A 12,311-nucleotide genomic window follows, 5' to 3' on the forward strand; every position below is an offset into this window, starting at 1 on the left:
AGTCTCCAAATGGAGAAAGGATCGCTTGGTTCAAAGACACAAAATTTCTGACTTCCCGCCACTTTTAGCGTGCTTTTCCTGACTGCCACTAGAGGGCGCTGTCTGAGTCATGCCTATGGAGTCATGATCTCTTTGACTCCATGCATCTGACGAAGGAGTAAGTCCCCTTAATGATTCATTAGGGATTTACTCCAGAGAAAACCAGCCCTTGGAAGACCCCAGAAAATGGCGGCTGTATTAAAATGCACGCAGGATTCCCAGACAAAAGTGCTGGGGGCACAGTGCTTTGAATGCCGGACCACGTCTCTGGGAGACCGGGGTTTGAATCCTGCCTCAGCCATGAAACCCACTGGACGACCATGGGCAAGTCACACTGTCTCAGCCTCAGAGGAAGGCCTTGGCAAACCTCCTCTGGACAAATCCTGTCAAAAAAAACAAACCCTGTAATAGGTTCGTCTTGTTGTTGTGGTTGTTGTGTGTACAAGTCATTTATGGCGGCCTTAAGGAGAACCTATCCTGGGGTTTTCTTGCCAAGGTTTGTTCAGAGGAGGTTTGCCCTTGCCTTCCCCTGAGGCTGAGAGAGTGTGGCTTTGCCCAAGGTCACCCCGCCTTTAGGGGTGCCATAAACCAGAAGTGACTTGAAGCTGCACACAAACAAGAGTTGCCAACAGCGTGGAGCCCAAGGCTTTCATGGCCGGCATCCCTAGTTTTCTGTGGCCATGTCCTAGAAGAGTCTCCTGCTGACGTTTCATCAGCATCTGGGGCGGGCATCTTCTTCAGAGAATCCCCCCCAGTTTTTGGGAGTGTTTAGAGCTGGCCTTGCCTTCTCGGTCTCGGAGGAATCCCCGAGGGTCCTCCCCCCTTTTGAGCAGGACTAAGGAGCGTGGATTTACATGGCTTGGTCATTATGCCCTCCCTGCCTCCCTCAGGAGGGAGGAGGCAGGGGTTTATCCTGGTGTCGTTTGGAGCTCCTCCATATTTCCCCCCTTGACCTTCACGAAGCATGGATTTCCATTGGGACCAATGCTTGGAACTCCATTTGTAGCAAGCGCTTGGAGCTTTCCTTTGGGGCATCCTCCTGCCTGCCTTCCGTGCCAAGCCCTTCTGGCCACAAAGCTCCTCCCGCGCCTAGTCCCCTTCTTCCCTCCGGCCCGGGGCCCTCCTCCATCGGGGCGGAGTTGGTCCAGCCCTGGCCCCATCCCTCCCCATCGCCGCTGCCCTCCTTGGCTGCGGGGCTGCCTCCAGGATGGAGGGCGTCGGCGGTGGTGGCTGCTCCTGGGCGGCCTTCGGGTGCCCCATCTGCCTGGAGGCGCTGCGGGACCCGGTGACGCTGCCCTGCGGCCACAACTTCTGCCTGCGCTGCCTGGAGGCCCACCGCCTCTGCCCCGCCGCCGGAGACCAGGGCAGCCCCTCCGCCGCCGCCGCCGCCTCGTCCTCTGGCTCCTCCTCTGGCTCCTCGCGGTGCCCCTTGTGCCAGGAGCCCTTCCCGGCCCAGCTCCAGCTCCGCAAGAACCACGCCTTGGCCGAGCTCCTCCAGCTCCGCACGAACCCCCAGATGGAGCCCCGGGAGGAGGATGGAGATGGAGGAGGAGGAGGAGAAGCCCAGCCCGAGCAGGACGGCTCCAAGGCGGAGGAGGCAGGGGTGCTGTGCGACTTCTGCACGGGGGACTCGCGGGCCTTGGCCTCGCAGTCCTGCCTGGTCTGCCTGGCCTCCTTCTGCGGGCCCCACCTGCAGCCCCACCTGCGCAGCCCGGCCTTCCAGGCCCACCGCCTGGTGGCCCCCCCTGAGGCACATCGAGGAGAGCCTCTGCAAGCTCCACCTCCGGCCCCTCGAGGCCTTCTGCCGCCGGGACCGGGCCCCCGTCTGCCCGCTCTGCGCCGCCCAGGAGCACCAGGGACACCCCATGGTCGCCCTCCAGCACCAGAGCCAGCACCTCCAGGTCAGCCCGGGCCCTTCCCAAAGGCTCAGCCCCAGACTTTGGTTCCCTGGAGTTTAATGTTTCCCAGAGTTTAGTTCTCCAGAATGCAGGGTTTCCCAGACTTTGATCCTCCAAACAGTTTCCCAAACTTTGGGACTCCAACTCCCAGGCGCCTTTGCCAAGTTGGACCAACGACCAGGAATTCTGCTATCCAAACATCTGGACCCAGTGCTTCCCAGACTTCAATCCGCCAGATGTTTTGGACTTCAGATCCCAGATTTCCTGGTTGCTGGGAAACACTGCTTGACAAAGGGGACTTTGGGGAGCCCTCCCTCCTCCTCCTCCTCCTCCTCCTCCTCCTCCCACACTTTCCCCCTCGGTGACGCTTCTCAGAAGCTGCATCCACGCCGCAGAAATAATCCAGGTTGACCCCACTTTAGCTGCCCTGGCTCCTGCCTGCGGTGGCTTTCCGGGAATGGTAGCTTGTTTATCCAGCCGACTCATGCCTTCCCGCTGTGGTCATCAGTGGCCAGTTCCAGCAGCGATCCCCAACTCTTTCCTTCCCGGTGTTTTTGAGCTTGGGCTGCCAGGGTCTCAGACCATTATTGGCCAAGGAGGCTGGGGCTTTGGGCAGCTGAAGCCCAAAACACCTGGAGGACCAGAGTTTGGGAGCCCCTGTGGGGCCAGAATAACTCCTGGCTGGGAAAGCAGGGGATGTGGGGAAGGGCATTTGGTTAGGAGGGATAGCAGAGGAGGTGGTGAAAGGCTAATTACTAGTACTAGTACTACTACTACTGCTATTAATACTTCACAACCTCCTTCCCAAATGCCCCAATGCCTCTTCTAGAGTGTAGTGAGGGAGGAAAGCCTTCTACAATTGCCCAGAGACATATTTCTAGAGTGTTATTTTTAAGAGAGGCATTTAAGGTGCAGCCTCCTCTAGTATCCCCACCTTGGAGACTGGGCTCCATGGGGGTGGAAGGATGTTGTCCCTCTTGGGGACCACTGGTTTAGTGGCAGGGGGTAAGGGGCACTGGCAGAGTTAGGTATTATCCACAGGGATTGTAGGTTTCTGGGTGGGTGTGTTGTGTGCCTTCCAAGTCTTTTCTAACCCTAAGGCAAACCTGTCATGGGAATTCTTGGCAGGGTTTGTTCAGTGGAGGTTTACCATTGCTTTCCCCTGAGGCTGAGAGCATGTGACTTGCCCAAAGTCACCCACTTAGTTTCATGGCTGAGCTGGGAATCTAACCTTGGTCTCCAGAGTCATAGTCCAACATGGAAACCACTGGTTTTAGACAAGCTGAAATACATTTATCATTGGCAGAAAGTCTTCAGAATATTGTAAGGGTAGAAAGGACATCATCCTCATTGGTGAGATTGGAGGAACTTTGCAGATTTATGATGCACACACACACTTTTAACTTCTAACTTTCTCCATTAAAACTGATGCTAAAATAGATTGCTCAAAGGTGATGCAGGCATCCTCAGCCCCTTCTCTTCATTACACAGACCTTGGAAATATTAAGGATTGGGGATTATACCCAAAAAGTATCCTTTTCAAGCTCTAGATAGAAGAACTGTGTGTCTACAGCTGGAACCTAGGAATAAAATAGGAGCTTTTGGCAGAGCTGTGGGCCAAGCCACTTAGAAACCCATAGTTTAGATAGAGCTCCAACTTTCAAACAGGTGTAGGCGGCTGCAGATGTGATTTTAGCAACAGCCAGTGCAATCCTGTTCCTGGCTACTGAGAAGCAACTTCCCTAGAAATCAGTGAGTCTGACTCCCAGATGTGGGCAGTGCAGGGGAAAGTTTCTCCTTCCCTCTTTATTCTTTCCCTATACTGTAGAAGCCAACAGAAACTTCCAAGGGATAATGTGTAGGTGGAGAGAAACAGCAATGGGGAGGGAGAACACTCTTCTTTTCCACCACATTCTGCTGTGCTACAGTTTGGATTCTCTTAGGCTGATTTGGAAGTGTTGAGAGAAGCAGTCACAGATCTTTTGTGTCACCTGTGGATTGGTTGCAGTCTTGGGGAAACCATATTCCTAAAATGGGCTGGAAAGTAAATGAGATTGAGGGTGCATTTACACTGTAGAAATAATGCAGTTTGACTCCACATTACCTGCCATGGCTCTGTCTTACAGATTCCTGGGTTTTGTAGTTTTGTGAGGCACAGCACTCTTTGGCTGAGAAGGCTAAAGACCTTGTAAAACTACAGATTCCAGGATTCCATAGGATGATGCTACAACACTTAAAGTGATGCCAAACTTCATTATTTCTACAGTGTAGATACACTTAAGAAGTAAAAACAGTACAGGATCTGGGTAGCACCAGATGTGGGTGTAGACAGAATGGGAGCGGAGGTCTAAATACACACACACGCACACACACACACACACACACAAAGTTAAGGATGGAGTATAGTTTTGTGATTTGGAAAAGCCACTGACCATCCTAATTGAAGGATTCTGGGAGCTGAAGTCCAAGAAAAGTAACCTTCCTGAAGTTTTAATAGGAAGTATGATGTTTGAGTGGAGTCAGCATGATGTAATGTTCTTACTAGGGTTCTGGGAAACCAGGCTTCGAATCCTCACTCAGCTGTGGAAACTCACTGGAGGATCCTGGCTAAGTCATACTCTCTAAGATGCAGAGAATAGTAATAGCAAACCCCTACTGAACAAATTGAAGAAAAAATAGGATAAGTATCACTCTAAATTAGAGCCAATTGAAAAAACAGAACAATAAACGTCTAGTGAAAACAACCTCACAGGGTAAGGTCCCTACCAACTGGTGTGACCATAAATTGCTAATGACCATCAGAATAGGCAGCACTGGGTGAGATGGAGTTTGATGTGCAGCAGCTTCCTGGGTCAGTAGGAATGGGATGACAGGGGCTGCAGAACAAGGAGAGAACAAGTGCCTTTGCAGAAGTGTGGTTGATCAGAAGTGGAAAATCTGAGTGTGATTAATCATTAAAGTTGCTTAGGCACAAAATATAGCTAGCGTGGCATGGAACAATCCTTGCATAGAAGGAGGAGTCCTGGACTGAGGCATGATGGACCGCTGGCATGGCTATATCTGGGGAATCCAAAGAATGGGTCTGCCAAGGAATTTGTAAGGCTGGTCTGGAGCTTGAAACAGTTTATGGTAACTGGATTTTGTGTACTGAGAGCAATGCCTCCACTCAGGCTGTTTCACCTTCAGTACACATGAGATACCCCCTTGTGTGTCTGGCCAGATGTATGGCCCGCTAGAACTGTGAGTCCAGTTTATCTTGAGGGGGGACCACTTTGTAGAAAGCTGTCCTAAAAGAACAGCAGAATCTTGGCAAGTGAGCCATAGAGGATTGGAAAAGACCGCTGCCCAGCTGTCCCACAGTAGCTGAAGACCTCTAGGCAGTAGCATATATCATCAGTATGTGGAAATACAGTAGATAATCACTGGCTTGAGGAGATTCTGAATGTGTGGATCAGAGGGCACTGAGAAGAACTGCACAGACTACAGGTGAAAAACAAGTGGCCCTCCATTTTTTTGCTTCCATCATCCCTGCCCTTCGGGCAAACTGGATGGAATAGCTGGAAACTGGTGTTTAACAGCATCTGGGGCAGTGAGTTAGATTCCCTGTCCCAGAATAGATTCTTGAAAACCTGTGGGATCTTTATTAAGTTCAGTCTCTTGGGCTATAGAAATACCAAATAGCACCTGCCTAGAGCAAAAGCGGGGAAGGTGGGGTCTACTACTCCCATTTTTATGCCCCCAACAACCCACCAAGCCCATCTGCTCCCCCAAAAAACTTTTCAGTGAAAAGGTGTCAAAAATGTACCCAAAAAAATCACTGCTCCAGGATTTTCTCAAAACATTTCACTCCTCTTCTTAACAATCCCCCAAAATCCCACCACAAATCAGAAGTTGCAATTTGAAGTAACTTCAAATTGCAAAAATCTGCCAATTTCAGGGCATTGCAGCCTGTCGCTGGTGTAGAAGCTGTATGAAAATCTGCCCCTGTATCTATAACAAATATTTCCTGGATAATGGAATGCACCAAAACTCCAGAAAAAATAACCCATGTTTTATAGATTGTAGCAAGGCCTTTGTGTAGATCATGATCACTCTAAAAGAAATAGGAATGCCACAGCATCGGATGTGTAACTATACTCAGGGCAAGAGGCCGCTGTTAAAACAGAATATAGAAGTCAGACAAGGCTGCATTTTATCACCCTGTTTAATTTATATGTAGAACATATTATGCAGAGAGCAGGATTTGATATTAGAGGATGGAGGTGTAAAAAGGTTGGGGGAAGGAATATCACCTATTTAAGATATGCAGATGACACCATGTTGCTTGCACAAAACAGTAAAGTCTTGGAGTAACTATTGCAAAAAGTTAATAAAGGAAGTGCAAAAGCAGGATTACAGTTAAATATGAAGATGAAGAAAAATAATGACATTAGGTGATTTACATAATTCATTTAAAGTGGGGAATAAAGATATCCAGTTAGTTAAAGAATATCTGTACCTTGTTGCAGAGTAAATCAAGCCCGTACTTTCACTACAGGCCAAGATGACTGAACTGTAGTTGTCAAAGTCATTGGAAAAGGACAATAATGCTCAGTCAAGTAGAAGGCAGTAGGAAAAGAGGGAGAGGAGACCACACTACAGGTGGATTGATTCAGCCAGGGAAGCTGTTGCAATTGCTCACCTATGGCCTAGGGCTAGAGAAACTACTGCTATTTTTGCATAATCATTTTCTATTCTTTATGCCATGGCATGACTTCTTGTACAGAATTGGTAACTTAGTAAATGTATGAGCATGATAATGGATGTGGACAATATGGTTAGAGAAAAAAACTGAAAAAAATGTTTTGTATGTTTTCTGAACTGCAGCCCTACAAGTAAATGAAAGTGGTAAAACTGACCAGAGCAAATTGCTAGCAGATTTTGATCTACTCAGTTTTATTCCTAAAGAATACAGTAGTTGCATCTTTTCCTTTCCTATTAAAAGAGTATTAAAGCTGCAGTCCTATACTGGCTTATCAAGTGAGAAGTCTTGTCAAATGCAGTTGGATATATTTTGGAGTAGGATTGAACTGTATAGGATATATATAGGATTGGCATGTAATTATATCTGTGTACTAAATTTATTTCCTTCCAGTCTGCCAAAAATATCCCTCAGGGTGTCTTAATAACAGTAAAATCCAAACAAAATAAAAACAGATGTCCATCCACTACTCAACAGCCAATTTACTAAACGGTTCCAAAACTGGCTTAGTGTGGAAAGAGATAAATACTTGTGGGAACCATCATAGATGTGTCTAAAACAGTCATGTTCATTGCAGCAGCCTTGTTGATATTCCTGGCTTTCCCAGGTACTCTTCAGAATGATGCAAAACTGGATTAATCAAAAAACTGGCAGGGGAAAAAATGTGTGCACCTGTTAACATATTGCACTCAACATTTAGTGCATCTGAGGAAGTAGGCTCAAGTCTACAAATCTCAATGTATCAACTTCTATGTTTCAGTTAGTCTCAGAGGTGCTGCAAGATCCCTTTGCATGCTGATTTCTAACATTCTGAATTCTAACATTTAAGGGTACACATGTGACCAATCAAAACCTATAGATTGTGGCCCTAGAGGCAACTCCTGCCATGGTGAGACTATGGTCTTCATTTAGATCAATCTTAGTGGTTGAACATATGCTTAAGACTTGAATAAAAAATATTGCAAAATAGGTGAATTACCAAATTACTTTACTGTCAGAGTGGAGATGTTGGCTGGATTAATCCAGTTGAGCCTTCACCACCAGCAGTAACATTAGACCAAGTGTAAGAATTATGCAAAAACCCCTAGGGGCCATGTGGCCCTTGATGGGACTCCCCTCTTCCCAGGCATGAAGGAATTTCTGGAACCATTTTGCAGCTGAAAAACTTCAGGGTGAGTTGCCAAAACACTATCTTGGTTTTGGCTCTGTTATTGGGGGGCACTCTGAAACACTCCAAAAGAAGGGTGCAGAAAAAATCTGTTCAGAAGTAACAAACTGGGAGCATCATCATCCAGGAACATCACTTTTGCCCACCAAAGGTCAGCCAGAGTCAAAAATTGTCTGCTGACCATGGGTGCATGCCCACTTCTGCACTGGATAGATGTTAACTTCTGGGGTGGGATGAACCAGGTATCAGAAGTCTTGGGGGGCATAATTGATGAAAGCTTACGCCAAATAGGTGGCTGAAGACTTGATTTTACTAGACAGAGCCTGGACATAAATAGAGAAGAGGAGATGGAAACAAAAAAGCCATGGTTGCCATATAGACTGGGGAAGATGCTGGGAATCTTGCAGGTGATGTTGGAGGCCTGAAGGCAACAGGGCCGCCTTGAAATGGAGATGCCATGAAGCTAGGTGGGGCAAGGCACAGAATGGACTTCACAGGCACAAATCTGGGAAATACATAAGACTGAAATGTATGTATTGATCTGGTTCAAAGGAAAAGGGGTCTGTGGAGGGTCTTCATCAAAAATTTGAAGTAGTTGTAGAATTCATTAAGGGGGACCTAAAGGCAGATCTTTTTTTTTCCTTCTAGGTCTTGAATTGTGGAGCACCTCAGACAAAAACTAAGTTCTCCACTGAATCCTCTAAACGAGTTTTGTGAGAGATTTAGAATTCTTCACCAGGGAGTTCTAGTGCCATTGCAGTAGAGAATTCTCTCCCCAGACTATAGATCCCAGGATTCCATAAGATGGAGCCACAGCACCTAAAGTTATATCAAACTTCTATAATTGTGCAGTACAGAAATACCCTGAGCTGAAGGGAAAAAAGAACTTGCCTCAAGATGGACTGACTAGAAAGATGTTAGGCAACAAACACTCTCGTTCCCTATTAGGCAGTAGAATTATAAACACACATGTAGTTTCTGCCATCCTCCTGAGGCACCTGTGGATGGAAAGAACCTTCTAGAAGACACTTTGCAGGGCTGCATTTTTTCAGAGAGCTATGTCAGAGGGCTCAGCACCCGAAAATAGCTAGATCAATCCAAAGGTGACCAGAAGTCAATTATTGTCTTCCCAAATTATGGCTGGAAGGATGAGCTGAAAATGAGATGGGGTGGCCCTCAGTCCCTGGTTTAATACAAGTTGAGTCTCCCTTATCCAGAATCCCAAAATACTCCAAAATCCCAAACCGTCTGCCTGGATGGCTGAGGTAGTGACACCTTTGCTTTCTGATGGTTCAGTGAACACAAACCGTGTTTTATGCACAAAATTATTTTACACTATTGTGTATAAAATTACCTTCATATAAGGTGTATATGAAACATACATGAATGTCATGTTTAGACTTAGCTCCCATTTCCAGGATATCTGATTATGTAAATGTAGGTATTCCAAAATCTGAAAGAAAAAAAAATCCAAAGCACTTCTGGTCCCAAGCGTTTCGGATAAGGGAGACTCAATCTGTATGTAAAACTAATAGACAGCTATGCTGAGTTAGTCGTTTATCATTTAAAGAGTTATGTGCGAGCAGCAATATAAAGGTTCTAGGCTGTAGTTGATGTGTAAACATTGCACTGAGGTTCCTATCTTGTGTAAACATTGGACTGAGTTTCCTGTCTTTATTGTGTTTACTGGTACGGTTGGTGCTGCATGAGTGGGGAATTTTCTCACTCGGGCGCTGGATCAATCAATTCAGGGTATACCTTGGGGAAGCTGATATTAGAAAATTATTTAATTTCATCCCAGGCCTTTCCATCTGCCAAAAACAAAGCAAAACTCAAGCTGGTCAGCAATATTAAAATAGAGTTGAAAATAAGATCTCGATGGAAACACAACATAATTTGCAATCAAAGACCCAATGATAAAAGACAAACTGCAAAACCCTGTTCAAAAACAGACCAGATTATATGCCAAAGGTCTGTCAGTAGAAGAACAATGGGAAGGAATCCCACATTGGCTTCCTCAGCAGGGAGTCTGAGAGTACAGTAGGAGTGGCCACCAAAAATTCTTAGATTCTCTTAGAGTGCACCTTTCCTGCATACCATGCTCCTAGCAGTTTAACTAGGTAGCAGTCAGCAAGTGGACGTGATACTGTATTCAGTATCTTACTGTTAAATATCCTAAGTATGTGCTGAGCCAACCATCTGTGACAAAATGGACACTAGAATCAAGGGATACCAAGCATTCTTTTTTATTTATTTTATTTATCTCACTTATGTATGGGACTCAAGATGGATCCATGATATGAATAAAATCATTAAAATTAAAAGACAAAAAGATTTTAAGACAATATAAAAAACAACATAGAAAAACAAATAATGAGGAAGGAAATTAGAAGCCCTTTCAATTAGAAGACCTTGCTGGGGGGAAAAAAAGTAATACCTGAAAATCAGCGCTGGCTGTTGAGTGACAAGTAGGTTTGTCAGAGTGAAAACTGGAGAGCTCCTCCATGGTTGTATAGAAGAGGGAATTTTGACAGGCATTGCTACTCACACAACAAGATAACAAGCAGTGCCCTTTTTCTACACAAACTTTAAAGTAAAGAGCGTTTCCCAGTTTTTCAGTATGGGAACCCTAAAGACCCCTGAAGTTAACTGCCTCTCGTTATTTCTTTTTAAAGACCATAATATTCAATGGAGGCTGTATAGTACACAATGGTATAATGGTTTGAGTGTTGGACTAGGATACTGGGAGACCAAGGTTCGAATCCCAGCTCAGTCATGGAAACCCACTGGGTGGCCTTGGGCAAGTCACACTCTCTAAGTCTCAGAGGATGGCAATGGCAAACCCCCTCTACCAAGGAAACCCTATGATAAGATTGCCTTAGGCTCACCATAAGTTGGAAATGACTTGAAAGCACACAACAGCTGTTTACACATTCATCCAGAAGTTATTGAATGATGTATGGGCCTGAGTACATTAGACCTGAGTTTGGCTTTGAGGATTGTCTTCTTCTTCATCTAGTCTTTCTGGCTTGAGTGGGGGTGGATAGAGGATGAGTTTTTAAAAAGGAAAAACAGATGAATGCTGTGTGACGTATGTAATCAAAACAGAAGATGTAGGCATGTGAAAAGCTGGTTGGTATCAAGGATGAATGCTTTGACTGGGGGAAACTAGTAGGGGGTTGGGAGCAAGGTGAAGCAATCTAGAGAATTTCCCAGTAAAGATGCAATCTATTCATATTGGAATGCCCTGTCATTTCTGACTCTTTCTTGTTCAACTCTGCATATAATTATGCAGAATTTTAGTTATGTCTGGATTTCCAGTTTTCTGCACATACTTCCAATGCTATTCTGTGCTCATCCAGCTCCTAATGTTCTGTCCAGGAGAAAAGGGGGGATCTGTTCCAGAACCATCAGCAAGATGTTTCCAATGTAAAGACAAACATTTAGCTGAACTTTAGTAGATTCTGTCTTGGCTGCCAAAGTACACATATGCAAACAATCTGCTGCGTTTGGATTTGGAAAGCAGGCGAAAACAAAAGTGTGGGGTGGGGTATGATTAATTCCGTCTGGTGTTAACAAGGCCCCAGCCAGTTCCTGATCGGACAGCCTTGGCTTCAGACTGGTACTGTACCAGAGGCTCATTCCTTCCTCTTGCAGCTCTTTCCCACAGTGGCTCAAACCGGCTCCTTTATTTCGTTTGGCTCCTCTCCCAGGTTCTGCTCCTTGCTCCGTTAGTCTTTTGTGTTCCATTGACGACCAGACTTTTTTCCATCACTCCCCTTCCCAGATGGCACTGACTCACCTACATTTACGCCCACTCATTTTTAATTGAGCTGTCAGTTTCGGTTTAGCTCATCCTAAAGTTACAGAGTTACTTAGGAAATCCCCATCTACAGAAAGTGCATTGACTCTGTCCTCTCTTTGGCCAGTTGATAAACTGGGAAAGGCTTGTAAGCAGTGCTTGAACAACTACATTTAAAAGTTTCCCAGTGGAGCATTTGAAAGGGGGGAGACTGACCAGTGATTGGTCACAGTCAGGCATCCTTAAGAGACCACACAGGGCAGACAGGTTCCCATTGCACCACGGTACCATTTTTTTGTTTCTACTGTCAAGGCACAGTAAGGTGCCTGACATCCCCAGATGCCTGTGCAATTCGTTTGAATGTTGACATTGTACTTCATTTGGGAAGCAGAGTGCATTGAAAAGTTAGGAGTACTGGTTGGTCTTAGCATGAAATCACAAGCTATTTTGGATCTAAGTGATTGCAGGGATGAAGGCCACTTGGTTTTCACAGTGGGAACAGGTCACCCTGCTTGTGGGCTGTCGCCATGCAGAGTAAGGGCAGGGAACCATGTTCAGTTTCAGAGAAGTTTTTGAAGGCCACATCCCATGGTGAATGGAGATGGAGGCAGAAGGATGGGCAAAAATAAGAGTATTAATCTAAAATACACATGTATTTTAGCT

At 45.8% G+C, this 12,311-nt stretch overlaps 1 protein-coding gene across 1 annotated transcript in view; it reads left to right on the top strand.

Annotated features, from left to right (window-relative positions):
* Positions 1 to 1,062: 1,062 nt before the first annotated feature.
* Positions 1,063 to 12,311, top strand: part of TRIM47 (tripartite motif containing 47) — a 34,108-nt gene continuing 22,859 nt past the window's right edge. Inside the window, 2 exon segments of the mRNA XM_042453700.1 lie at positions 1,063 to 1,777; positions 1,779 to 1,940. Coding sequence (XP_042309634.1) covers positions 1,247 to 1,777; positions 1,779 to 1,940 — 693 coding nt within the window. The 5' untranslated portion in view covers positions 1,063 to 1,246.

This window comes from Sceloporus undulatus, chromosome 2 (genome assembly GCF_019175285.1).
Source record: "Sceloporus undulatus isolate JIND9_A2432 ecotype Alabama chromosome 2, SceUnd_v1.1, whole genome shotgun sequence".
NCBI lineage: Eukaryota > Metazoa > Chordata > Lepidosauria > Squamata > Phrynosomatidae > Sceloporus > Sceloporus undulatus.